Source organism: Trichoderma camerunense, assembly GCF_050948025.1.
Source record: "Trichoderma camerunense strain CBS 138272 chromosome Unknown V8C40scaffold_20, whole genome shotgun sequence".
In the NCBI taxonomy this organism is placed as follows: Eukaryota; Fungi; Ascomycota; class Sordariomycetes; order Hypocreales; family Hypocreaceae; genus Trichoderma; species Trichoderma camerunense.
In genome coordinates, this window is record NW_028145350.1 from 625,257 (window position 1) to 650,326 (window position 25,070).

The following is a 25,070-nucleotide window of genomic DNA, read 5'->3' on the forward strand; positions in this document are numbered from 1 at the left end:
ATTTTTTTTTTCTTAATTTTTTTCTTTTTTTCCTACTCCATCCTTTTGGCGCCCAGCCCAGTGGAGCTGATGGCTCCTTGCAGCAAGTTTTCAGCCAGCCTTGACTTGCGGGATGCCAACGGGGCACGACTCGCCCTCGAATGCCGCATTGAGGATGCGCTACCAATTCCCTTCCCCTTCCACCCATTTGCCGTCGGGTCTTCTTTGTTTTCTCTTGCTCTCCCTCGACAACATACAATTAACTCGTGTCAATCACCTAATCTCGCAGACTGCTTACTGAATACATCGACGTCATCCCGCGCTCTGCTTTGCTCCCCCGACCATCGGCATACGCCCCCCCTTGATCTCACCTGCTCGCATGACTGGCCGGCAGGGGGAACCCATGGTAGCGTCTAGAAAAAAGGAAGAACAAATGGAAGCAAAAAGCAAAGGGGGCAGGGGGGGGGGTTTAACGCTGGCATGGCACGGGGAGCCCCCGACGTGTTCGAGCGCCGAGCCGAGTCGCCGGCACTCTGGACTAAACAGCTAGAGAGGCCCTGGTTCCAGCCCGACTGGCCCAGCCGGTAATTTAGGATATCTAGGGGAGCCCACTCCCACTCCCCAGAGTCTCGAGGCCGGCGCTCGTAATGACCCCAGTATTGTGTCACCGTTGGGAAGAGACTTTTCCTGATGCCCACCAGAAAACCGGCGCTGCGGTTTGGGCTCTGCCTCTTGCCTCCCCTCCCGGCCATTTCCATGTTCCTTGCCCTCCCTTTCCCTCGTGTCGTTGTACCTGTACCTGTACCCGTACCCGCACCTGTACTTTGTCCTGCCGGTCCGGTGTACCCCATAATACCGACTCACCATTGCCTTGACTTGTTGTCTGAGAACCAAGGGGCTTCCTTGTTGTATGAGATTACCAGACTTGGATCCATCCGGGAGTACGTACATCCAAGCACTTGCTTCTCGATGGAGTAGCCCCTAGTAGTATTAATAGCTAGCTGCTCGCCTCCTCAGGGTCAGCCTTGAACGAAGCTCTCTCGTCAAGGTTCTTTTATCCATAAAAGTTTGAAAAGCTTCCATACGTCGGTTATTGCTTTAGTACACTACAAGTACTCGCTCTTTCCCACCTCACACTACGATCATCATTCATCTGCCTTTAGCCCCTTTAAGACTCTACGCTGCACCAACTTGGGATTCCGCAAACATCCAACATTCAGTTCGCCGTGTTGTTTGTCTCCTCGCCAAACTCTATCTATAAACTATCTCGGCCATCTCTACTCATCTCAGTCGGCTCACACACACAACCTTTTTGCCTTTTAGACCGGAATTGCTATTTCATTCTTTTCTTTCATCTTTTTAAAGGCAGATTTCCCGTTTCTACTCGCCACGATGATGTCCATCGATACCACATATACAGTTCCCCAGGGACAAAAATCACCATCTGCAGCTGCTCTGCCATCCATCCAGGCTACCGCCACCAGCACATCTCTCAAGACGGAGACTCCGGTCAACGTTGCCGGACAGGCCGGCGAACACACGCACATCTGGCTCGTTACCGGCCCTGCAGGATGTGGCAAGAGCAGCGTTGCTGAGTATATGGCAAACGCCCTCAACATGCCTTACATTGAAGGCGATTCGGTACGCATTTGCCCTCTTGGCATTCGTGATGCTGACAATTTCCTGTACGACGCTGACAAGCGTGCTAACCATGCTGGCAGTTTCACACCCCGGCCAATGTCGAAAAGATGAGGAACGGCATTCCTCTGACCGATGCGGACCGCTGGGACTGGCTGACGGCCCTTCGCGATGAGTCCATGCGCCTAATCAGCGAGGGCCAGATGGGCGTCGTCATGACCTGCTCTGCGCTGAAGCGAAAGTACCGAGACGTCATCCGCGTTGCTGCGTACTACGACCACCGCCTGCTCATCCACTTCATCTACCTCGATGCCTCTGAGGAGCTGCTGCTGCAGCGAGTCACCAAGCGCCAGAACCACTACATGGGCGCCAACATGGTGCACAGCCAGTTCGATATCCTGGAGCGACCTTCTCAAAACGAAACAGATGTCATCACCATCGATGTAAGCCGAACCCTGGCCGAGGTGCAGCAGGATGCTCTTGCTAGGGCCATTATGACCATGGAGAGCGACCACGACAGCCAATAGAGTGTCCTCGTTTAACAATGATGGGCTTGTTACGGACCCGGAGGCCCGCCGTCGAATAACCTCACTCAGCATCCGGGTCACTGCCCGTCATATCGGATTGTTTTCCTATCTTTGTTCCTGAAAAAATCATGACCTCTGGCGGTTATGCGGATATGCGACATCGGAGCAATATGATTTCTTGTTTCTGGTTTCACTATTTTTTTTTTTTTTTTTTTTCTCGTTTTAGATTTGCTTTAGTACATCAGCTGCGGACTCTGGAGGACGGGCCAGCAATGGCACCAAATTTTTGCATAATTTCTTTTTTGGCTTTGGGCATTTTCATGTTGGCGCAGGGATTACTGGTTCATCGGATGTGGAGTTGGGACTCAACAGAGCCGAGACTAACAAGCTCGGTCAGCCGGCAACGGGGGGGAAGGGAAGCTGTTGGACAAAGTTGGGCATGAAATTATCTGACAATCAGCAGCGACTGGGTCGCACAAGGAGGAATATTATACAGGTGTTTCTTTTTTCTCTCTTTCATTTTCCTTTTGCGGGCAAAGGGGGAGGGGATGGGCTGGATAGCATCATTCCCTAGTGGACAGAGTGGTATAATAGGCGAACAAATGAATTTGATGAGAATTGTGCTACACATAAGCGAGGACGTGGTGCGTGCTACTGGCTTCGTGATTTTACCCATTGTGATTCGTATTACTGCTTTTTTGCTTTTAACTTCAAACTTCATGTTTCTCCAAGGCTTGGCCACTGCTTCAACCCCACAAACGAAATCCGGGTAAGGGATAGTCAAGTCTCGGTATGGAGCATGAAGGCCAGAAAAGTGAAAGGATTCCCGCACAATCTTTGGACGCCTTACATGAGAGGCTTCTTCCGAATAGAGAAATCCTCATCACCGCCGCTAATGCAGCCCCAGGTCGTTGGAGGAGGGCGTTGGGCGCCAGCAGCGGGAAAGTAATCCATCGATGCAGCTCCCGTCACCAAGTAATCCATTAGATGCAGCTCCCGTCACCGTCACCCGTCATCCGGTCGCTAGGTGACGAGACAGACCAGCGCCGGGCCCTGCAGGGAAACCGGTCACGGGGCCGGGGGAGCGCATCAGCTGAGAGCCTCCTTGTTTGTTTTGTGTCTTTTTTTTCTTTCCCTTCTTAATTTGATCTTGTGCATGTTTCAGGCCGGGATGCGTCCCCCCAGGGGAGGGAATGCAGATGTTCGGAAGCGGGAAGCGGGTTCAGCCATATGGCGTCATGTTGCATCTCTTGGGGCATGTCTGCGAACGCGAGGACCGGGCTTTCAAGGTGCAGCAGCTTATGTTTTTTGTGGCTTGATTCTTTTGGGATGCATCGTGTACTGCCTTGTATTGCATTGTTACTGTACATGTTTATGCTCTTTTGGGGGTGGTGTAGATGGGAAGCGGGATCTGCAACTACATATGCAGCAGTAGGCTGTGGTGGTGGTGTAAGTGACATTCTCTTTTTGTATGCCAAACAAGGAAAATAGATACTATACTATATACTTATACCGAACAAGTTTTTCAAAAAAAGCGAACCAGTCTCAGCATGACACATCAACCGTAATCTAAGGTCTTTACACGTCTGTCTCTCTCTATTCATGTTTCCTCTAATATAAATTTGTTACCTCAGATGCATGACCATGACGTCCGGCTCCTCCGCCACGCGGCGAATCACTTCAGCGGCCCGAGCCATGGTCGCTCCATCGACGACACGGTGATCGGCGCTCCAAGAGAAGTTGCACACGTGCTTCTTGACTACGTTGTCGTTCTCGTCAAAAGCCGGGACGGTGCGCATGCGGCCGATGCCCAGGATGGCCACCTCGCGCTCGACGATGACGGGGCTGAGGTACGTGCCGCCAATGTTGCCAATGTTGGAGACGGTGATGGTGCCGCCTGAGAAGTCGGCGGGCGTAAGCTTGCCCTGGACCGCGAGCCCTTGCAGGCGCGAGAGCTCGGCGGCGATGGATAGGATGTTGAGGGAGCCGACGTCCTTGATGACGGGCACGAGCAGGCCTGAGGGGGTGTCCATGGCTACGCCGATGTTGTGTTGTGAGCGCATGATGAGGGAGGGCTTGTTGGTGGCGGGATCAATGTCGACCCGTGAGTTGAGGATGGGGAACTGGTACAGCGCCATGGAGACGGCCTTGATGATGAAGGGGAGGTAGGAGAGTTTGGTGACCTGGCCAGGGGCGGCCGGCGTCTGGGAGAGAACCTTGTTGAGGCGGGAACGGAGGTGGACGAGGTCTGTGAAGTCGACCTCGTCCGAGTAGAGGAAATGGGGGATGTTGAGTGACCGCGTCATGGTCTTGAACATTTGCTGCTGTGTGTTGGTGAGCTGGACTCTAGTCTCTGTCTGCACGCCAGGCTGGTAGCTAGGAGTCTGTGGTAGCTGCTGCTGCGGCAGTGTAGATGCGGATTGTGAAGCAGCTGATGCACTGGCGCTGGCATCCCTCTGCTGCACAAACTTGTAAATATCCTCTTTCAGGACCCTGCCATCCTTGCCCGTGCCGTCGATGTCGAGGATATCAATCTTGAGCTCCTTGGACAGATGTCGCACCGCCGGTGTCGCCAGTGCCGCGGCCTTGCCCTTGGCCTTGGGAGCTTGGCTGCTCTGTCCCTGTGCCGGCGCAATAGCTTCAGTCTGCTGCGACTTCGGCTCGGGTACTGGTGTTGAAGATGAAGCTCCGTCCTTGCTGGGTTCGGCCGCCTTGGGCGCGCCGGCGTCGTCGGCTTCGGCCCCGCCTTGGATGTCGATGTCGACAAACGGCTTTCCCACCTTGGCCATCTCGCCCGTCTCGTAGTAAAGCTTCTTGACAACGCCGGAGAAGCGGCTTGTGATTTCTACAGACGCCTTGTCGCTCTGGACCTCACATAGAGGAGAGAATTCCTCGACGTGCGCGCCGGGCTCGACGAACCACTGGATAACCTCACACTCGACAATGCCTGGCCCATCAACGTCAGCATCGCCGCTCTTGCTCGCCATAGTCGGATTCAAGACTCACCTTCGCCGATGTCAGCCAGCAACACCGGCTTGACGGCATATAACCTCCTCGACTCCGAGAACCACCGGGGGGCCGCAGGCGTTGTGTTTCCCAGGGCCATCTTGCCCATGGCCTTGGAAGCCCCCCACTGCCGTCTCAGCACTCTTGATCCTCGCTGCAGAAACATGATGTCCGGATGGTCCAATTGAGCGGCACGGTGGTTGCAAGACCGAGAGGAGAGGATGTTGAGTTTTAAACAAGGGGAGAATCGCTTCCTTTCGCCGACTCTAAACCGGGATACTCCAGGCCAGCCGTGGCTTCAGTCGGCATTGCGGTTGACGCTGTTGAAAGCCCCCGCGGATAGCCGAATCTGGGGTGCTGACTGTTGATGGCTCCAGACGTCTGGATTAGCAACAGCTGGGGGAGTTTTGCTGGGCAAAGCGCAAAGGCGTGGGCGCTAAGCTGCTTTTGCGCCTAGCAGTGCTGGAGCCACTGTAAACATCCAATGGATGCACCAAAGTTCTAGCGCTGCCGAATTGCGACCCCCGGAGCCGTAAGCCAGTGCCTCCGGGGCCGTAAAGTGGATGGAGCTCTGCAGCTTTGAGGCCAAATTTTTTTGGGCGTCATTCGCGACAAGGGACCCCCAAGGCTGTCACTCTCTTTCTAGGCGGCCATGCCATCGCCACGGACGCTGGAGCTGGCCCTCAGCGGCCTCCTCCTTTCAAGTACGAGATCTGCTGCCGCCTCATGCAGTCGCTGCCAATGGCGCGCATTTACCGCCTCCGCAGCGCTGGCCGCGAGGGCAGAGAAGCCGGCCGCGGGCGCCTCGATGGACCCCAAGGCGACCGTCGCCGGAACGCCGATTGAGGCGCCGCGAAGCTACGGGAAACGAGTCGAGGGCGGCTTCACACCAAAGCCGCTGCCCCGGCCAATTGGCATGGCGCTGCCTCCTCTGCCGGGCGAAAACACGGGCATCGACAGCCGCTCTATGCAGCAGCGCAAGGAGGACTTTGTCAACTATGATAAGCATCTGCAGAGGCGCAAGGAGCTGTATGAGAGCCCAACACCATCCAAAGCTGTGCAGTTCTCAAGGTTTGCTAACATGAGGTGATCAATTTAGGACTGCCAAGATATCAAGACCATATTTTCGCGATTGGGGTAACCTGCAATACCACGAGGGCAAGTCTTTCATTGCGCCGCCCCGCCTCTTCAAAGCCGAGCTCTCCCTCTTCTTCCCCAACCTCTACGGTCAAACACTCGTCAAGAACGATAAATCTCCTCGCGATACCACCCCCCTCCTCTCCGGTAGAGCATCCGTCGTGTCCATCTTCAGCAGCCAGTGGGCCGAGCGACAGGTCGAAAGCTTTATATCAAAGGAAGCCAATCCGCTACTCCACCAGGTGCTGGAGTCCAGAGGCGATGAAGCACAGCTCGTCAGAATCAATTACGAGGATAATAATGGCAAGGCTCTACTGGTGAAACTTTTCATGGGAGGGCTGCGCAAGAGATTTGGAGAGAAGAATTGGGACAAGTACTTTCTCGTGCAGAGGGGCATTACCGACGAGATCCGAGAATCAATAGGCCTACTCAACAGCAAGGTCGGCTATACATATCTGGTTGATCACCACTGCAGGATACGATGGGCTGGAAGCGGATCAGGTCACCCGGATGAGTTGGAGAGTCTGGCCAAGGGGCTGGGAAAGCTTGTTGATGATATTAAGAAGGAGGCCTTACTGCCCGCAGCCGCGCGAGAGAAGCTGCCTGGCAAGCCTCACCTGGAAAAAACAAAGGGTTCGGACTAGAGGTTTGACATCTCTCCAAAAATCCTGCGCCTGTATTATTAAAAACGACAAAGAGATTAGATATGTTTTATGGATCCTGCCATATTGTACAAGTAGACAAGAACCGCTGATATACCCCCCTTAACGCCAAACGACATGTGCAGCACCGGTGAATGTATGATGGCCCCTTTACCTGAACCAAAAGAAGACGATAAAGCACAGCGCAATAAAAGTTCCCATAATGATTCCATCTCTCCTCTTCCTGGTACTTATACGTCCAATTATTGAGTTGATGCCTGGCACTTTGCTGGCAGCCATGGTTATTCTCCGGTTGATGCTCGCTAAGGTCTCTCTCTGAATAATAAAGCTTTCGTTAATAGCGTATGCCTGGCTGAGGACGCTATCTGTCGCATCATTACTTCTGTCGATGCGATTACGCTCGTCCAACATGTAATCGGCCTCGGCAGCTTCCGGGTTGTTCGCGCGGTACTCGTCAATATCGGACTGCACGTTGCTGAGGAGGTTGGCGCGATTGCGAGCTTGCTGCAGTGTAGACTTGAGACGGGTCAGGTCGCGGCGATGAGAGGCAAGCTTCTCTCGGAGCAGGGATAGGTTGTTTTGCTTGAGCGCGGATGTGTTGAGGGATGCTTCAGAATCCAGGAGTCGGGCGAGCTGGGCGATGACATTGTCGCGCTGCAATTGCTTGTTTAGCTACCAGAGCTCGCACTGCTTTGCCATTGCACAAGTCGGCGAACGTACCTTGTCTAATACATCCTCCAATCTTGCTTCTATGTCACGCTCCTCCGCTGATGGCTTAGGTGGGATGTTGGATCCAGTCGAGAACTGGGAAAAGGTATGAAACAGACTCTCCGTCTAGCAAGCCGCGGCATCGTCAGTAGGCCAGCTCGCAAGTCAAGAATAAATACGTAAAACTGATTATCTCACCTGGTTCTCCAATGATCGGGCTTGCTGGCGTAGCTGAGCCCAGCCTCCGCTTCCTGATGTGGCCATGGCTTCCAATCTGGGCGACAAGTTCGAATTCAGGGTGCTTCTGATGACGATATGGGACAACGCCCGAGCCACGGCATTGTCTGACGCCGTCTCCGTCTGAAGGAGGCGGCAGAATCTCCCACCGCCCACGCTAGTGCGACAACACCGGGCACGAGACTATGCACGTGATGAGCCTTCGCTACCCACTAGCGCCCCATAATTCATTGACCAATGAAAAATTACAGTGTCTTTCATTCTGGTGCACTCTCAGCCAAACCCTAGGGCAATTTTTCACCGACTCGGCAAACCCTCGACTAAATTCTTTTGAGAGTTACGAGCCATCGCGACAAACGGACGGGTCACGGTCGAGGAAGACTTTTACTAACGCAACTCTCGCAAATCACATCAGACTCTCAAGATGGTGAGTAGATACGGTCGCTGCTCCCAGTGATGAACATGTCCTCTTTAGGCCCCTAGACCACGTCTCCCTTTATGCCAGCCTCTTACCCCCCCGATGTCGAATTTTACTGCGCTGTCGTCCGAGATATTACACCAACGAAGCCGTCGAAAAATATCCCCAATCACCTCGTCATTTCGCCGTCAACTCTTCGCTCTTGCAATTTCTACAATGCGTCAGGGAAATGGGGTTGCTGATTCTCTGTGTGTTAGTCGTCGGGAAAAGTCAAGACTGCCCAGCTCTGGGGCAAGAACAAGGAGGAGTTGGCCAAGCAGCTCTCTGAGCTCAAGGCTGAACTCGGCCAGCTCCGCATCCAGAAGGTTGCCTCCTCCGGCTCCAAGCTGAACAAGATGTAAGGATTGACGGACCCTTTCCATTCGAAAACCCAACAGCGGGCCATGAACGAACTGTTGCGACTAACGCTTCCAATTACAGCCACGACCTGCGAAAGTCCATCGCTCGTGTCTTGACCGTCACCAACGCCACTCAGCGCAACCAGCTCCGCCTCTTCTACAAGAAGAGCAAGTACCTGCCTCTCGACCTCCGCCCCAAGCAGACCCGTGCCATCCGCCGCCGATTATCACCTGAGGACAAGGCCCGTGTTCTGGAGAAGACCAAGAAGCGCAACACTCACTTCCCCCAGCGCAAGTTCGCCATCAAGGTACGACAATCATGAGAGTTGTCTGGAGCACATGGACATGTCTTCTCTACGGACAGGGGACCCATGGGAGGATTATCGAGAAACCTTTGCTAACTTACACCATCACAGGCCTAAATGTTTTAATTTTGCTTTGGATTGCGAAGGGACGTCAGGGTAGAATGGGGCATTGAGGCGCAGCATGCTTTTTCCACTTGAACAGAAGGGTTACAATTGCATCGCATGGCTCAGGGGAAATCCGGTCTGACTTGTACTTATTTCCCGGTTTGGGCCTCGGTCTGGGACGGGAGGCGTCCCGGATGGGCTTGCTAGGTCGGCAGTCTATACCAACAAAAAAAATGAGGTCACGATCAAAAATACTTGAGGCACAAGCGGTGTTCAGGCTCTAATTCGACTGATTTCGAAGAATATATATCCTTCGGTCCCGGTGATGGCGTGCCAAAGCGTGATGCTCTCTCAGCTTAAAAGTCGTGACACTAAACAGAAATTACTCGGTTCAAATTGGAGTGCCTAGTGTTGTTTCCTTGGTGTCTGTTGTGATCAGAGGCTCTCGATTTTGAATTGGACAAGATGTTGATATATCAATGAACGAGCCACAAGCACACCAGCTATTACTCTTATAAACTTGTCATATCAGTGTCCTCATATTAACACATCCCAAAATAGCTTCCAAAGGATCACATACGTTCGGTTCCCGCACCAAAGGGGAGCTCTTAGCGCTGAGAAACAAACCACGCAATTATCAAAGCGGCTAGGTAAGATGAAAAGCTTTCCCAACATTGCTATCAACATCTCATGATTCAGGTTGAAAGATACGACTGAACGTTATGAATTAAAGTAGAAAGCAACAAAACATTAGTAGATCATGGATTATACATCGCTTCAAGCAAAAAGAAAAGATAAAGAAAAAGTTTCACAAGACTCAACAAATGCACAAACATCCCACCTATTCTTCTCCTATCACATGTGGTAGCCGTCTTTCCGTTGGCCCCTGGCAATTTTTTTCTTTCAATTTTTTTCTTCCTCTCTCCCAATCCACTATCTGCTGCTCGTGCTCTAATTAAGTGCCTCACAGCTCCCGGCAGCGTCCAATCAAGCCGCTACGTCGTCACTATTACAACGCCAAAGCGCAAATCATTCCCCTCAACACCCCACTACAGGACCTGCGCTGCTACCCCGCCAACATTTTTTTTCTTTCCCTTCCGCAACCGACGACATCGGCTCTTGGAATTTTTCGTATAAGAGACTAAAGGGGAGAAAATTGAATATTTTCTCTTTCTCTTTTGCTTTGACTCATCTCTCCAATCTTCTCACTTTTCATTCAATTGTGCAGAAGCATAGTCGCCCGCCATCATGTCTAGCCAGAAGATTGCCATCGTCTCCGTCTACGACAAGACCGGCCTGCTGGACCTAGCTAAGGGTCTCGCCCAGCAGAATGTCCGGATTCTGGCATCTGGCGGCACAGCTCGCATGATCCGCGAGTCTGGATTCCCCGTTGAGTATGAATCATCCTAATTCTCATGCTGGGTATGGAAATGGAAAAAGAAAAGAAAGAGCTGTCAATTGTGGTTGAGACATGGACACGCGACCGGGAGGAAGCTGTCGAGGGCCAGACAAGAGACAAGAAAACTAATGCGCCACGGCGTGTAGGGACGTCAGCGCCATCACCAAGGCGCCAGAGATGCTTGCTGGCCGTGTCAAGACTCTGCACCCTGCTGTCCACGCTGGTATTCTCGCTCGCAACCTCGAATCCGACGAGAAGGACCTTGCAGACCAGAACATCAATAAGGTTGACTACGTCATCTGCAACCTGTACCCCTTCAAGGATACTGTTGCCAAGGTCAACGTCAGCATCCCCGAGGCCGTCGAGGAGATTGATATTGGCGGCGTGACGCTCATCCGCGCTGCTGCCAAGAACCACAAGAGGGTCACCATCCTCAGCGACCCCAACGACTACGCTGGCTTCTTGAGCGAGCTTGAGAAGGGCGAGATCAGCGACTCTAGCCGCAACCGCTATGCTCTCAAGGCCTTTGAGCACACTGCCGACTATGATGCCGCCATCTCAGAGTTCTTCCGCAAGGAGTACGCCGGTTCAGGAGACCAGCACATGGCCCTCCGATACGGTGCCAACCCCCACCAGAAGCCCGCCTCGGCTTATACCGCCAACCAGCAGCTTCCCTTTAAGGTCCTGAGCGGCTCTCCTGGATACATCAACCTCCTCGACTCCCTCAACGCCTGGCCCCTCGTCAAGGAGCTCAAGGAGGCACTGGGCAAGCCCGCTGCTGCCAGCTTCAAGCATGTTTCTCCTGCTGGCGCCGCCATCGGACTGCCCCTCACTCCCGAGGAGAAGAAGGTCTACTTTGTCAACGACATTGAGGGCATCGACAGCTCGCCCCTTGCCCAGGCTTATGCCCGTGCTCGTGGTGCCGACCGCATGAGCAGCTTCGGCGACGTCATCGCCCTGAGCGACATTGTCGACGTTCCCACCGCCAGCATCATCTCCAAGGAGGTTTCTGACGGTGTCATTGCCCCTGGCTACGAGGATGCCGCTCTGGAGATCCTCAAGAAGAAGAAGGGAGGCAAGTACCTTGTCCTCCAGATCGACCCCGACTACACTCCCGGCCCCATCGAGACCCGCACCGTCTACGGTGTCACCCTCCAGCAGCACCGCAACGACGCCGAGATCTCTCCCAAGTCCTTCACTACCATCATCACTCCCAAAGATGCTGGCGCCCTCCCCGAGAGCGCTGCCCGTGACCTCACCGTTGCCACCATCACCCTTAAATACACCCAGAGCAACTCCGTCTGCTACGCTGTCAACGGCCAGGTCATCGGCCTCGGCGCCGGTCAGCAGTCCCGCATTCACTGCACCCGTCTGGCGGGTGACAAGGCCGACAACTGGTGGATGCGCTTCCACGAGCGTGTTCTCGGCATCAAGTGGAAGAAGGGCACCAAGCGACCCGACAAGAGCAACGCCATCGACCTTCTCGTCAGTGGCCAGCTCCCCAAGGACGGCGCTGAGAGGGAGGCTTTCGAGGCTGTTTTCGAGCAGATTCCTCCTCCTTTTACCCCTGAGGAGCGTGAGGCTTGGATGAAGCAGCTCAGCAACGTCTGTGTCTCCAGTGACGCCTTTGTAAGTTTTACCCCCTTTTCCATGTTACAGAAGCTCCCTTCATCATCTTCTTCTTCACGGTCACGAAGTTAACCAACGCCATGCTACAGTTCCCTTTCATTGACAACGTCTTCCGAGCTGCTCGCTCAGGCGTCAAGTACATCGCCGCCCCCAGCGGCAGCCAAAACGACGGCGCTGTCTTTGAGACGGCCGAGAAGCTGGGCGTAACCTTTGTCCAGCAGAACACGCGTCTGTTCCACCACTAAACGGATTGGAAAAATGTAAAATTGAGAGAAGCAAAGAATTGTAAGAGAGGGGAGGGAAAAGATATATATCAAACAAAAAGGAAAGAAAGATAATGGAGCGATCAAAACTTTTTACAAAATACCTAGATGTAGTTCAAACTTTTTTTTTAATAGCGGCGTTTCTTGCTATAATACGTCGCCTTTATGCCAAAGTCCATCATCAACCTCTCAAGACCAAGTGGAGGTGTCCCTTCGACGTCTGTCTCTTTAATGCTCAGCCAATGTATTAAAGGTACTCCACCGGGCACTCAGTAGTATTGTTGTACTATAAAATGATCAAACCCTCAAATCTGCCATTACCAAGAAAATAAAGCAAGAACATTTTCGTGTTCTGCAGACTAAACAGTAATAGTCTATAAGAGCAATTAGCCAACGCACTAAACAACCAACCATGGGAAGCGGCTAACCGCTTCAAAACGGTTCCATGGTCTAACGGTTATGACTGCGGATTCTGATTCCGCCAGCGAGGGTTCGACTCCCTCTGGAACCTATTTTTTGCCCAAAATTCTTTTTCTTTTTGAATATTACGCCAAGTGCTTTTTCTTTCAAGAGATTACGATTTTTTTTTTTTTTTTTGGAGATCACGCAGCTTTTTATAGTAGCATCTTATTCAGCAAACTCTTACCCTTTTTTTTTCTATTCTTGTTGCAGCAAGGCAAAGATTACTGTGCTGCGCAATTTGGGTCGAGGCTGAATTCGTACACGTGCTCGATGAACTTGCCTCGGCCGAGAATGACTCGTCAGCAAAGATGTAAGAATAGATGCGGAAACAAATCATTGAATACAATCAGAAGACTGAGAAAACAGTAGTCAAATTCATCGATGGAAATACGTGTGTAACATTGAATTATCATGTTTCCAAACTGCATACAATTGCGCATTCATCCCTCCAGCTATCAGTCATATAATCAATCTGCTTCATGACAGAGCCTCATTTCCCTTCCCTGCCAAAAGACGTGGCAATGCCACACATTCATTCACCCATTTCACATCATCAAAATACAAAAAGAAAGCCAGATAAAGAGAAGAATGAATAAAATAAAAATAAAGAGTAAAAGCGTAGAAACACGGATAATCCTGTTCCCTCACACCCATCCGTTCAATTCCGCTACGATCATTCCCAGCCGGGAGGCCTTTCAACGAACAACCCAACTCCGCCAATCTAGCGCAATGAGACGACGACATGAGAGACAATGAAAAAACAGACACAACCGTCATCAAAGCATGAGCCCAAGGCACCAGTCATTACAACAAGGAGCCCCCCCTCGCATCTCCCCCAAACTTTCCTCTCCCGGGTTTTGTCAATCTTGCCACTTCCTTTTTCTTCTTTCTTTTCTTCTTTTTTTGTAAGTATTCCTTTTTCCGTTCCAAGTTATTTGAGCGCTCGAGAGTGGCTGCGATGCGTAAGTGGCAATGATCAGCCCAGTCATCCACAGCTCTAGTTTTTCCCTTTGAAACGAATTCCAAACGAAATTCTTCTAGACACGCCCACACAACCTTCTTTTCCAAGAGCTAGATCCTCCCCCTCCAATTCAGACACATGGTTAGGGTATGTATATCAACAGGCTCACGACAGGCGGCATGTGAGAGCGCATGGGTGCAATGCACTGTGAAAAAAAGAAAAAAATGAGTTGCACAATTTATGGATTAATTTTGATTGGTATGATCGATATAACTTTGCAAATTACAACCGAATTCTCGAGCTTGGCAAGAACTTTGCGAGAGTTTGCGGTAGGGAAGCGGGATGGAGAGCGGGAGGCTCTACCGGTAGAGGGTCCTGGGGTAGTCTGTTTACTGGTGACCAGCCTTTCGGAGAGTGGTGGCGAGCCATTCGAGACCCTCGTACAGACCATCTCCGGATGTGGCACAAGTCGACTGGATGTACTGTAGGGGCAGGTAAATTAGCGGGTTGGACGATTGCCTTCTCTAGAGATAATCTACTTACCCAGGCGCGTTGTCTCAGGCTGTGAAGGCCGAGCTTGTCGGTGATCTCGGCAGCGTTCATGGCGTTCTATCAAAGATTCAAAGTCAGTATTTCCGTTGCCATAGCATAGTAGTGATGGAGCATGGCTATTCAAGCCAGATCAAGAAGTAAAGGGATGACATACGGGCAGATCCTGCTTGTTGGCGAAGACGAGCAGGATGGCATCTCGCAGCTCATCCTCGTTCAGCATACGCTGAAGTTCCTCTCGGGCCTCGACGATACGATCCCGATCGTTGCTGTCGACGACGAAGATGATGCCCTGGGTGTTCTGGAAGTAGTGTCTCCACAGAGGACGGATCTTGTCCTGACCACCGACATCCCACACGGTGAACTGGATGTTCTTGTACTCAACAGTCTCGACGTTGAAGCCTAATCAAGCGGGGTGTTAGGTTAGAGGACACTAGGAGCGGCGACCGGAGTGCGGGATGGAGGAGTTTCCGTACCAATAGTGGGGATGGTGGTGACGATTTCACCAAGCTTCAGCTTGTACAGAATGGTGGTTTTACCGGCGGCATCGAGACCGACCATGAGAATTCTCATCTCCTTCTTCCCCCACAGCTTGTCGAAAATCTTAGAAAAGGCGAGACCCATGATTGCGACTGGCGGCGACGCGGCCTAACAAACGTCGAATATGTGAATAGAAGAGAAAAAAAGGGTCCTGTTTGATGCTACGTGTAAGCAGGCAAAGCCAAGTCGAAACGGAGAAAAAAAGCAGTGTGAGGCGAATTTTATTATTTTTCTCAGGTGGTGTGCAAAAGATGTAAATGGAGCGACGATGGCGTGAACAGGATTTGGGGTAGTGCAGAGCAGGCCACGCAATTGACTGGCCAACTCTCCAGCGACCACAAGGGCCCCAGAAGGAGGCTATTTATCTCGTCGAGAGCCAGAGATGCGTTGCTCGCGAGATGCTTGAGGACACAGTATCCGGGGCATGGGCATGGATGAAGCCCGCGATGGGCATGGGATGGTGCCAGAGCAGGCTGCCGCATTTTTGCTTTTCGCTGAGCTGTCTTCTCCGGCTAGCGTCCCCCCTGGAGGAGGAGAGCGAAGGAAAAGAGCGAATGCATTCAGGCAGCGCAGGCCACAAGGCTGAGAGAGACGGAAGAAGAACAGAGGACTCGAGAACACGCTCGGGACTCACCTGGGGGCGTTCGCGTTGGGCACACGAGAGGACGAAGCGAAAGGGTCGTGTCTTCGTAAGGTTTTGTGTCGGTGAGACTGCTGGAAGATCGGAGTGGGATGGGAGAAAGGGAACCGGATTTGCCTGGCTGGTCTTTTGGGGGGGCGCAAGCGACTAAGGCTTTTAGTAGGGAGAGGGGCAAGGGGTGCCAGGCGTTGTTGACTGGGCACTGCAGTGCGATAGGCGGCTCACTGTACGAGGCCACCTGTACTCGTTACTGTACCGCTGGAGAGTGTGCTGGCTCTGCGACAAGACAGGCATGTACAGGGTACCGCCCGCACGTTGCTGCCCAGATTCGCCTCTACCAGCCCGCGCCGCCTCGAGCCTTATCGCGCCCAAACGGTACTCGCAAGGTACATCCATCCCGGCCCCAGAACGCCTAGCCTCCACCCGCCCGGCCCACTATTCGTCATCTCTCGCCAAAGTATCGTGGCTGTATCTCGATCCTCTCGTGCCCCTGAGGCCTTGTCGGTAAAACCGCGGGCCTGCGAGCCCTGTAGCCAGGACTGCGGGACGTGTTTTGTTCAAGGGCGGCAGAGTGGGTTGGAATTGTTAGTAGGCCAAGGTGGTCAATTCGATTCGCGACCCCAAACTGGTGATAGCAGAGAGCAGAGCAGAGCTACCAGATCTCCAGCCTCCCACCAGCCAATTCTCTCTCTCCAGCCCAAGCAAAAAACTCCCTGCAGCCTCGAACATGCATCTCCTTTCAGCTGCGAGGACGTTCCTCGCCGCCGCCATGGCCTTCCAGGCTGTGGTGGCGCACAACATCGTGCTGCCGGCCCGTGGCATCGAGTGCTTCCACGAGAGCCTCCACAAGGACGACAAGATGACTGTCACCTTCCAGGTCGGCGACCGCGAGTTTGGCAGTGCAGGCAACCTCGACATTGACTTCTGGGTATGACTCAGCTCCCCGTGTTTTGTTTCGGCTCAATCTCACCCGGTTTTGCAAAAATAAATGGATGCCTACAAGGCAGAAGGGGGAATGAGCTTTCTTGTCAGCTAATACATGTCATTTGGACAGATCATGAACCCCATAGGCGAGTACCAGATCAACGAGAGGACAGTTTCCAACGGCGATCACTCCTTCACGGCCATCCACGACGGCAAATACACCTACTGCTTCGGCAACCAGCACTGGGTCGCCAACACCAAGGAGGTCTCCTTCAACGTCCACGGCATCGTATATGTCAACGAAGCAGACAGCCCCAGCGATCCTCTCGAGTCTGAAGGTACATGAAAGCTCTCCCTACAATGCCAAATAGCTGCTTGAAAGTTGTCACTGACGTTATATCCTTCTCTTCTTTTACAACTTCAGTCCGACGTCTATCCGATCTCCTTGCCCAGATCAAGGACGAGCAGCAGTACATCGTCGTCCGCGAACGCACCCACCGCAACACCGCCGAGAGCACAAACTCCCGAGTCAAGTGGTGGAACCTCTTCGTCATCGGCATCGTCATTGGTGAATCCCTCTTCCAGGTCTGGTGGCTGCGTCGCTTCTTCGAGGTCAAGCGAGTGGTCTGAGTTTCGCCTCCGCAAGACGGCTTTTGGGAGAATAGTCTTTGCATGCTTCGTCTACGCTAGGAAGAAAACATCTGGCGGGCAATTGCACATTCAATTGGCATAAAAGGGGGGGATTCTGAGTATTAGGGTGGAGAGGAACACCTTGTTCTGGGCAACAGGGGACGATATCGCATCGAAACAAAAAGTGGAAGTTCAAGGGCATAAAAATAATGGTTTTATGTTCGCATGAGAAATTACAATACAAAGAGAAGCTCTTCTCGTTAAGCCTAGTCATTTTTTCCTGACAATATACCACCACATTGCGCAAAGAGAGGAGTGGCGGGAGGATCCACGAGTTGTTAGACAGAAAACAATCAATATGTACAGCATTCAATTCATCATCTCCCAGCTCTAATGGAAGAGTATATAGTATCGTACGGATTATACATCCCATCATATTACATGGGTATCTCTATCATCACGACTTTCATGTCATATACCCAATGGTCTAAAGAAAGAAAAAGGAAAAAGAATATCCAACAAACAACGACGCCTAATACTCAATAAGTCGCCCCCCAAAAAAAGAAAACCGCATTAGCAAAATCAGCTGCACTCGGGGCGATCAGGCCTCTGGGTCTGATTCGGGCACTTCATTCGCCGCCTCTTCCTCTTGTGGAGGAGCCTCAATGGGTATTTCCACCTCCTTAACGGGATGGAGAAGCATAGGAGGGAGGCACATGCGACCCTCGCCTCCGGTCATGGCACCGACTCCAGAACCAGCTCGGCTCTTATCCTCTGTCTTCTCAAACTCTTCTCCACCGTCGTTGTTTACCTTCAAACCCAACCAGCGTTTATACAAGTTGGGCCCGAAGCCAGAGTTATAGAACCAGGTCAATCCCCTGAGGTTGTGTTCTCTGTCGCCGAAGAGACTAGTCCTTGATCCGCCAGTGGCTCCATCACGGCCACCATTGAATGTCTGGACCATGTAATCGAGAGGCCAGCTGCGGTCTATATATACAGGGTGTGGTGCGTAAACAGCCTTGTAACCGTGCTGAAGAGCAACCGTCGCGGGCCACATCTCGGGGAAGGCGAATTGCTTCTTGTGTGCCGTCATCCTGTGCATCGTCATGAGAAGGCGCCTTGACATTCGAGACGTGGTGATGATGCTGGCGCGCCGAGGAGGGAAAGGAATTGAGCGGTTGTAGCCCGTAATGTCATCCTTCAGGCCCCATGTGGTGCCCTCTGGGTCGAAGATGGGGTTCAGAGTAATCAAGTCCGCTTCCTCGCCGACTCCCCATTGGTAGTGGTCGGTATCATACGAAGACGGTGGGACGGGATCTTTTTCATGCTCAAACCAGTCGTTTTCATCAGAAGGACGGATAGGGCCCCAAACAGTCTTAATCTTCTTCTTTGTGGCCGCCTCTGGGGGCTGGCCGTCAACGCCGGGCACGTTCTTCCAAACATTATCGGCTCCAGGGGTTCCCATTTCGCTCTGTACGCGGGACATCTGTGAAAAGTCTTCCCAGGTACCGTGAGCGTTGGGGAAATAATATCGCGAGTTCCGTTCCCACAGTCCTTTCCGCGGCTGAGCCTTGGACCAGTTTTCGAGCTTGGATAGCAGATCATAATAGTGTCCTGTATAACGGATATCCATCTCCCACTGCCACAAATAATCGTACTCAGGGTGCAGGTATGCAAAGTGCTGCATGGCCATAGTGAGTCCGCGATACGCTCCATGAACCGGGAGTTCGGGGCCTCGGCTGAACGAATCATAGATGCCCTGATACAGGGAGAGCATCTGCGTTTCAGTCCAAAGAGTAACCAGACCCTGAAATTCCTTTGGAATGGAGTCTCGAATCCTCTGCTCGTAGATCTCGTGGTCAGCCCAAACAGGATGCTTGGCATCGTTCTTCACCTGAACTAGTAGGTGAACGTCGTATCGGCCTCCGGAAGCTAATGAAAGCTCGGAAATCATGGATCGAAGGTTGGCGTAATCATCTTCTCGGAATAGATACTCATCCCAGCATCTGACAACAATGGCGGTTCGTGATTGCTTGGCCACCTCAGTTGTAGAAGTGCCCTCCTTACCGGATTCAGCAGCAGTCTTCGCCTTGCCGTCGTCTTTCTGCTCAGAGTCACGAGCTTGGACCTTTGTCCCTTTGGGGTTGCTGATATAAAAGCCTTGAGGGGAAGGTGTCTTTGCCGGCAACTCTTTGTATCGACCAGCATTAGCCTGGAAGCAGCGCTGTTGAATTTCCGCCCAGTTAACCTCGCGATAGTCTACACGAGAACCGGATCCCCAAACCGAATCTGCGCCTTCATTTTCGCTGTTCTCTCCGGTACCTAAACCACCAGTGCGCGTCGAATATCCAAACCCATAAGGGCCAAATTTTCCATAGCGCTCAAAGCAAACCTCTTCGGGTAGTTTAAGGACTTCGTAAGAGCCGGTGACATGCAGCGGGAAGCCGCTGGGCCGACCGTTGTAATAACGAAGCGGAGGTGGGCGAATTTTGCCAGCGGCATCCAGGAAGCACTCCTTAATACCAGTCTCGTTACTTCGTCCAGCGTAATCTTCCCACGAGTGACTGGTAGGGAATCCAGCCTCACGACCCTCTACCTTGTCATTTGAAGCGGTCTGGGCGGGCGATGCCGGACTCGATGGTGTGTGCTCGTTGGACTTGGGGTACTCGGGCTTGTTCTCCTCAAAGGGCACCAAAGTGCGTATGCCGCCATAATACCTCTCCAGAAACGGAAATTTCTCCCACAGAGGGGGAGGCGCCGGTCGACTGTTGACTTGGCCGTTGGCAACCTTCCAGTTCTCAAGCTGGCTTGCCCGTACCAAGCTGATAATCATGAGGATTATCAGCCCGGTTATCGCAAGAAATACATAGCGGATAACTCGCGGCGGCAGTCTATAAGGGTAGAAACCACCCGGTCGCTGAGAGGTAGGTCTCTGGTTCCTCTTCTGGACTAGCAGTGGTCGCACAGGATATGACTCGGATACGTTTCTTGACCCGTCTGAGGATGGACCTGAAAATGATGATTCTGAATCACCGTCTGAGGAGGAGTAGTAGCCATCGTTGGAGGAGCGTTCTTTTGCAGGCGAATTGGGATTCTGGTACATGGGCAGCCGCGTTTCGCGGGACCGCCGCAACGGATTTGAGAGCCGCATGGAAGATCGACGTCTATGCTGCGAAGAGTCGAAATTAGCGGCATGAAGCTGGAATGAAGAATCCCCAATGGTGGTTCATACCACCAATCAATGTTTTCAATTTCTTTCTTTTCTCTTATTTCCACTTTAGGCGAGTTCGCACTGCAGGGCGGCTTGTGCAGTGTTGAGGAACGATGCGGTCTGCGTCAGCCCTGTAAACAAGCGATTCAAACGCCAGTCTTCAGCCAAATGAGACACCAAAAAAACGGCAGCCGACTACACTTGCGCGATCACCAATTCGCGAAATCAAGAGGAAATGGTGGAAGGCATGAGAGATAACAGCCCCCACGTTGAGGTTTTCGGGAGGAAAATGGCAACAAAGTCGTCGCGGCCCATGTCACGCTGAGCTGAGCTTGGCAGCAACAGGGATGAACGATAGTGGTGGGATTGGCTGCGGTGGGTTGCTGGGCAACGCCCCGATAGCGCCTAAGCCTCACAATTGGTTGGGCAGAGAGCCCTCAAACCAGCGACAACTTTCATATCCAGCCTAAAAACAAGAAGCGCCGGGATTATATCACTGACAGCGGCTGCTCAGACCATCAGATCAGATTCAGATAGTGTTATTCGTGTTCTGTTCCCTGTTATAAAACAGCTTTTCTATTAGCCATCCATCCAGATCTCCAAAGAGCAAACCTGTCGGATTTCAACCGAACCACGGGGTATTACTCGCACTTTTTAAACATTGCTAGCCCTCAGCCTAGGGACGATGCAGTGCTACCCTGCATCTTCGTGAGGTCTCAGTGCGGAGATGCCAGTGCATCCGCTCATGTACAAGTACGGAGCTCATCAAGGTTCCGATTACCCATTATCCGTAACGATTTCCTAAATCGGCGCCAACCCAATAATTCACCCAAGGGGGCGAACTGGGTGGCTCTTATGCGGCTCTCCAGTTGAGGCCTGGAGCTGGAGACCGGCTCAGCGGAACCTCTGAAGCGAGTCCATGGAGGAGGCATCGCACAAAAGAAAGCACGAGTAATACTCCGGTCCATCTATCGGTGAGCAACGGCCCCCTACATACATTATCCCTACCTACCGTACTAGCCAGGCAGTCAAAGTCTACTTGGGCCAATAGGCAGTCCAGCGTTTACAACAAGTGCTTCGTTTCCAAGTACGCATGACCCCGGAACTTGCCAACACGACATGGGAAAAGCAGGCCCCCAGCCGTCGGGTCGGTCTTCCGGGCGTGCTGCCAATGCGGAGTATTGCGCCACAAGCTCGTCGGGGCTCTTCGGCGTGAGATCTTAACAAGCTATTTTGGAACTGTGTTTGCTGTTCTTTTTGCCCACCTCGAGTGCGGGCGAGGCTAGACCTTGTGTCACAGACGGAACGCAACACGGAAAAAGGGGGGTGGCCACCTGTTTCACGCCCTCTTCAGAACAAGTGATACTCTCTTATCCGTGTTAATATTGATGTTAGTGAGCAACACGAATGCTCCAGAAAACCTCGAATATCGGCTCGTCGCTAAGAAGCTTGCCCGCCACCATGTAAACCGCCTAGCGTTCTCTAGTTTGGAGCAATGGGTGAAAGCTTGAACGCATCGCTTCTCCAACCGACATCAGCCCAACGTCATAAGGCTAAATACAGTCATCCTCCTCGTGATCTGCTGGATCAAGGATCAGCGAAGACGGCTCCAGTCCCTTACCTCGTGGAACGTGATATGATGCAGAAACCCTCACTCAAACCCTCAGCCACCATCACCAGGCCCTCGATAACTTAACCGGTTCAAGCCATTGGCTCTCTCCTCTTTTGGGTCCGGCAAACTCCTCACCACCCGGACAAGACCCAATTGAATGCAATCAATCAATACTCGAAGGAAAAACATCCCAGGCAATCCAGCCGCCACTGATTCCTTTGCCGCCGACCGCCGGACGTCCCCCTGACCTAGACCCTGCCTCTTCCTCTTCACACCTCGTACGAGTACGGGCCATATAAGTCGTCCGCGACTCCATCACATGTGTCAACCGCCTACTTAGACCAGTTGCGTATCGTAGCTGGCTTATGCTAGTGGCTTAAAACTGATCTGTGGCCGTATCGTCTCTCTACCTACCAATACTTGCTCTCCCTACGTTGCCCGTCATGTCCATGTCAATTGCTCCAACCGAGACAATAACGTCTCTGTCTCTGATTCCTGATGTCGACGAACGATCCTCAGTTCACTCCGTTGATGAGGTGGACTTGTTGAAAGCTTCCTGCGTTGTCCAACAAAAGCCCATCTCCATCACACTAGACGGCACCGCCGTATTCATCGTCTCCTTGGGCGTTGTACTCGCCATCCATTTCCTGGACTCATATCTGGCCGAGGCAGTCGTGTGCCTCATCCCCGTCGCCTTGCTCGTCCACAATGACTACCACAACTTCCTCAACCTCGGGCCCGGAGGCACCCCGTCGACTATCCAGGGATATATCCGGATCACCTACCTGCGTATGCTCACCTTACGCGACCCCTTCACAGCCCCATTGCCCGATCCAAGCCGCGACCCCAAGACGGGCGTGCTGGCTGGGAAACATCTCCCTTACCGTGCTGGCCCTCGACCTGTTGTAGCTGGCATCGCACCCCAGCGACAGCTCGACCAACACGGCTCCCGGCAGTGCTACATCGCCCTCCGCCGGGCCATGGAGAGGCTGAGTGCGAAGAACCCACACAAGTTTGGCACTGAGCGCTCATGTCTGGAGAAGCATGGCCTGGCCCTCTTTGCGAGACATCCGCTGCAGACCAACTGTCAGGGCGAAATTGCCCACGTCCACGATTCCGATCACTCCATGCACATGTGTCTCCACCCGAATGACATCAAGGAAATCTTGCAAAAGGGTTGGGGACAGAGGCATCCGTTGGCGTGGAAGAACAGATTCATCCAGATGCCCGTGTCTCAGGACTTTGTCATGGTTTATGCACCGAGAGGTAAGAATTTTGTAGCATTTTTAAGGCTTTCAGACGATATTTGTTCTTTAAGGCTCCAGTTTTCCTGTATTAAATGATGCTAACAGTATCTGCAGATGACATGGAACTTGAAATCGTGGGCAAGATCATCAACGCTGCTATTTGGTACACCCTTGCCGAAGACGTCGATATCAACGGCAAATGAACCTTCTACTACCTCTCCCCAGGGATCTAACCTCCTTTGAAATGGGAATTTATTCTTTTTAGGGTCTTTTGTAGCGAACGGCGTTTATCTTTTTTATTATCCATTTTTGTATGGCATATAGCATGAAACCTTTAGCAACGATATGAGGACTGAATCATGGGTAGCAAGTTTGTGGCTTGGACGGGCAGACAATCATGGGTGAAAATTGTAAGTTTATAAGGGTATCAGTCAATACTACTTTATAAGTAGCCATCAATGCAATTTACAAAATGATAAAATCTAGGAAAGAGAGAAAATAGCAATTGCATCTCTTCCCATTGTTTCCCCCTCTAATCTGAGTCCTCGTTGGCTTCGTTCTGCGACTTCTTGAATTTCTCGCCCACCGACAGTGATGCTTCGACAGTGCTGCCGCCAAAGCTTCGTCCATTCATGAGCTTGATGCACGCAGCTGCAGACTCGGTCGTCTTGAATTTGACAGATACCACGCCATCAGGCTCTAAATCGTATAGAACCACACTGGTGACGGCGCCAAGTTTGGAGCACTCGTCTCTGATGTCTTCCTTGATTTCCAATAACGCAGCAGGATCCTCCTCCAGCTCTTGAAGAGTGAACATGTGCCGTAGGATCACAGTCTTGTCCCGCTTCGAGCTAGATGGCACCAATGACGCGTATGGATCATCGTCATCCCAGTCAGCAAGCTTAGCGTCAAGCTTCTGTGTCTTCTTGATGATTTTCTGTCGATCTCTTTCGTTCCTTTGTCTCTTCTGGCCATTGCCATTGCTTGCCTCGCGAGCACCCCCCTCCTGGTCGTATTGGGTCTTTTTGTAGCTTGAATCAGCGGCTTGGACTCGAATCCTTCCTTCGGTCGTGCCACTGGGCAGAAATCTAAAATTGGTGTCGTCCAGCAGCATGATGGCCATGTCGACGCTCTGAGGCTTGAAAAATACGATGAGTGCATCGCCTTTGAAGTTGCCTTTGTCGTCATTGTACATCTTGATTCGCGGCGCTCCGCTGTCAATCTCCTCAGCAATGACGCCGGCTTTGCGAGAGAACAGGTCGTGAACTTCGTCGACCGTGGCATCGGCGGGGAGGCCGGTCACGTAGACGGCTGTGTTCTGCTTCGGTTGTGGTGGAGGCTTTTGCTTCTTGCTTGGACGCGCAGGTCTGGGGGCTTCGGCGTTCTATTTGAGGCATACGTCGTTAGTATTCTGCGAGAACAGCCGCTCGCTGGAGTTGCGCCATGATGCTGCGGGCAAGCACATGACAGGACGGGATCGATTCCAACTTACCGCATCTCCATTTTCTACTCCTTGCTTCCTTTTCTTATTTGATGTATCGTCATCTGCGGGGGTTCCGCTGTATTCTCTAAGATCGTCTAAATCGTCGTCCAATGGCTCCTCTTCCGTCGGAATCCATTTCTTCAGGTCGGCATCGAATTCGAATTCGGTTCCATCGTCATGGACCGCGATGAACTTATTATCTAGCTTGGAGAAAGATATGCGTTCATCGCTGTCGAATTCCTGTACGTCGGTTGGGAAAGGTAGATCCATCGCGTGTGTTTTGAAGAGAAGTGAGGTGCGAGAAGGAGATGTTTTTACCGGGTCATGATTTCTGGAATGGATACATGTAAGGAATTCAACAGGCAGACAATGAATTCAAGATGCCGCTGTAAATTGGGTG

The 25,070-nt window shown here is 52.2% G+C and overlaps 11 protein-coding genes and 1 non-coding gene across 12 annotated transcripts; 7 read left to right on the forward strand and 5 right to left on the reverse strand.

Annotated features, from left to right (window-relative positions):
- The first annotated feature begins 1,151 nt into the window (after window positions 1–1,151).
- On the forward strand, window positions 1,152–2,367 carry V8C40DRAFT_110153 (gluconokinase). The gene is made up of 2 exons (XM_083210775.1): window positions 1,152–1,620; window positions 1,701–2,367. Exons 1-2 carry the CDS (start codon window positions 1,372–1,374, stop codon window positions 2,142–2,144), a joined length of 693 nt encoding a protein of 230 aa, XP_083069022.1. The 5' UTR covers window positions 1,152–1,371; the 3' UTR covers window positions 2,145–2,367.
- A 1,319-nt stretch (window positions 2,368–3,686) lies between these two features.
- V8C40DRAFT_110168 (2-oxoacid dehydrogenases acyltransferase-domain-containing protein) lies at window positions 3,687–5,514 on the reverse strand. Its single transcript, XM_083210776.1, has 2 exons — window positions 5,151–5,514; window positions 3,687–5,091 (listed from the first exon to the last, which is right to left on the reverse strand). The coding sequence occupies exons 1-2, from the start codon at window positions 5,314–5,316 to the stop codon at window positions 3,770–3,772; spliced, it is 1,488 nt and encodes a 495-aa protein (XP_083069023.1). The 5' UTR covers window positions 5,317–5,514; the 3' UTR covers window positions 3,687–3,769.
- A 223-nt stretch (window positions 5,515–5,737) lies between these two features.
- On the forward strand, window positions 5,738–7,015 carry V8C40DRAFT_110175 (ATP10 protein-domain-containing protein). The gene is made up of 2 exons (XM_083210777.1): window positions 5,738–6,179; window positions 6,250–7,015. Exons 1-2 carry the CDS (start codon window positions 5,803–5,805, stop codon window positions 6,929–6,931), a joined length of 1,059 nt encoding a protein of 352 aa, XP_083069024.1. The 5' UTR covers window positions 5,738–5,802; the 3' UTR covers window positions 6,932–7,015.
- On the reverse strand, window positions 6,822–7,969 carry V8C40DRAFT_255539 (vesicle transport V-SNARE protein). Its single transcript, XM_083218073.1, has 3 exons — window positions 7,856–7,969; window positions 7,670–7,783; window positions 6,822–7,603 (listed from the first exon to the last, which is right to left on the reverse strand). The coding sequence occupies exons 1-3, from the start codon at window positions 7,919–7,921 to the stop codon at window positions 7,100–7,102; spliced, it is 684 nt and encodes a 227-aa protein (XP_083069025.1). The 5' UTR covers window positions 7,922–7,969; the 3' UTR covers window positions 6,822–7,099.
- A 228-nt stretch (window positions 7,970–8,197) lies between these two features.
- V8C40DRAFT_255541 (60S ribosomal protein uL29) lies at window positions 8,198–9,654 on the forward strand. Its single transcript, XM_083218074.1, has 4 exons — window positions 8,198–8,321; window positions 8,570–8,709; window positions 8,793–9,018; window positions 9,127–9,654. The coding sequence occupies exons 1-4, from the start codon at window positions 8,319–8,321 to the stop codon at window positions 9,130–9,132; spliced, it is 375 nt and encodes a 124-aa protein (XP_083069026.1). The 5' UTR covers window positions 8,198–8,318; the 3' UTR covers window positions 9,133–9,654.
- Window positions 9,655–10,229: 575 nt separating this feature from the next.
- Window positions 10,230–12,612, forward strand: V8C40DRAFT_255547 (cytidine deaminase-like protein). The gene is made up of 3 exons (XM_083218075.1): window positions 10,230–10,514; window positions 10,666–12,148; window positions 12,238–12,612. The coding sequence occupies exons 1-3, from the start codon at window positions 10,369–10,371 to the stop codon at window positions 12,391–12,393; spliced, it is 1,785 nt and encodes a 594-aa protein (XP_083069027.1). The 5' UTR covers window positions 10,230–10,368; the 3' UTR covers window positions 12,394–12,612.
- A 238-nt stretch (window positions 12,613–12,850) lies between these two features.
- On the forward strand, window positions 12,851–12,922 carry V8C40DRAFT_t188. Its single transcript has one exon. It is a non-coding gene; the product is annotated as a tRNA-Gln (tRNA).
- Window positions 12,923–14,223: 1,301 nt separating this feature from the next.
- On the reverse strand, window positions 14,224–15,007 carry V8C40DRAFT_269917 (ADP-ribosylation factor family-domain-containing protein; the record flags this gene model as incomplete). The annotated part of the gene is made up of 4 exons (XM_083220138.1): window positions 14,224–14,316; window positions 14,378–14,443; window positions 14,541–14,785; window positions 14,860–15,007. 4 exons carry the CDS (start codon window positions 15,005–15,007, stop codon window positions 14,224–14,226), a joined length of 552 nt encoding a protein of 183 aa, XP_083069028.1.
- Window positions 15,008–15,808: 801 nt separating this feature from the next.
- On the forward strand, window positions 15,809–17,562 carry V8C40DRAFT_255560 (emp24/gp25L/p24 family/GOLD-domain-containing protein). Its single transcript, XM_083218076.1, has 3 exons — window positions 15,809–16,491; window positions 16,618–16,825; window positions 16,912–17,562. Exons 1-3 carry the CDS (start codon window positions 16,291–16,293, stop codon window positions 17,115–17,117), a joined length of 615 nt encoding a protein of 204 aa, XP_083069029.1. The 5' UTR covers window positions 15,809–16,290; the 3' UTR covers window positions 17,118–17,562.
- Window positions 17,481–20,642, reverse strand: V8C40DRAFT_255561 (DUF3405 domain-containing protein). Its single transcript, XM_083218077.1, has one exon. The coding sequence runs from the start codon at window positions 20,266–20,268 to the stop codon at window positions 17,719–17,721; it is 2,550 nt and encodes an 849-aa protein (XP_083069030.1). The 5' UTR covers window positions 20,269–20,642; the 3' UTR covers window positions 17,481–17,718.
- A 1,198-nt stretch (window positions 20,643–21,840) lies between these two features.
- Window positions 21,841–23,555, forward strand: V8C40DRAFT_110495 (uncharacterized protein). Its single transcript, XM_083210779.1, has 2 exons — window positions 21,841–23,206; window positions 23,302–23,555. The coding sequence occupies exons 1-2, from the start codon at window positions 22,384–22,386 to the stop codon at window positions 23,388–23,390; spliced, it is 912 nt and encodes a 303-aa protein (XP_083069031.1). The 5' UTR covers window positions 21,841–22,383; the 3' UTR covers window positions 23,391–23,555.
- Window positions 23,556–23,582: 27 nt separating this feature from the next.
- Window positions 23,583–25,021, reverse strand: V8C40DRAFT_255565 (U2 snRNP complex subunit CUS2). Its single transcript, XM_083218078.1, has 2 exons — window positions 24,680–25,021; window positions 23,583–24,571 (listed from the first exon to the last, which is right to left on the reverse strand). The coding sequence occupies exons 1-2, from the start codon at window positions 24,938–24,940 to the stop codon at window positions 23,720–23,722; spliced, it is 1,113 nt and encodes a 370-aa protein (XP_083069032.1). The 5' UTR covers window positions 24,941–25,021; the 3' UTR covers window positions 23,583–23,719.
- Between the last annotated feature and the right edge of the window lie 49 nt (window positions 25,022–25,070).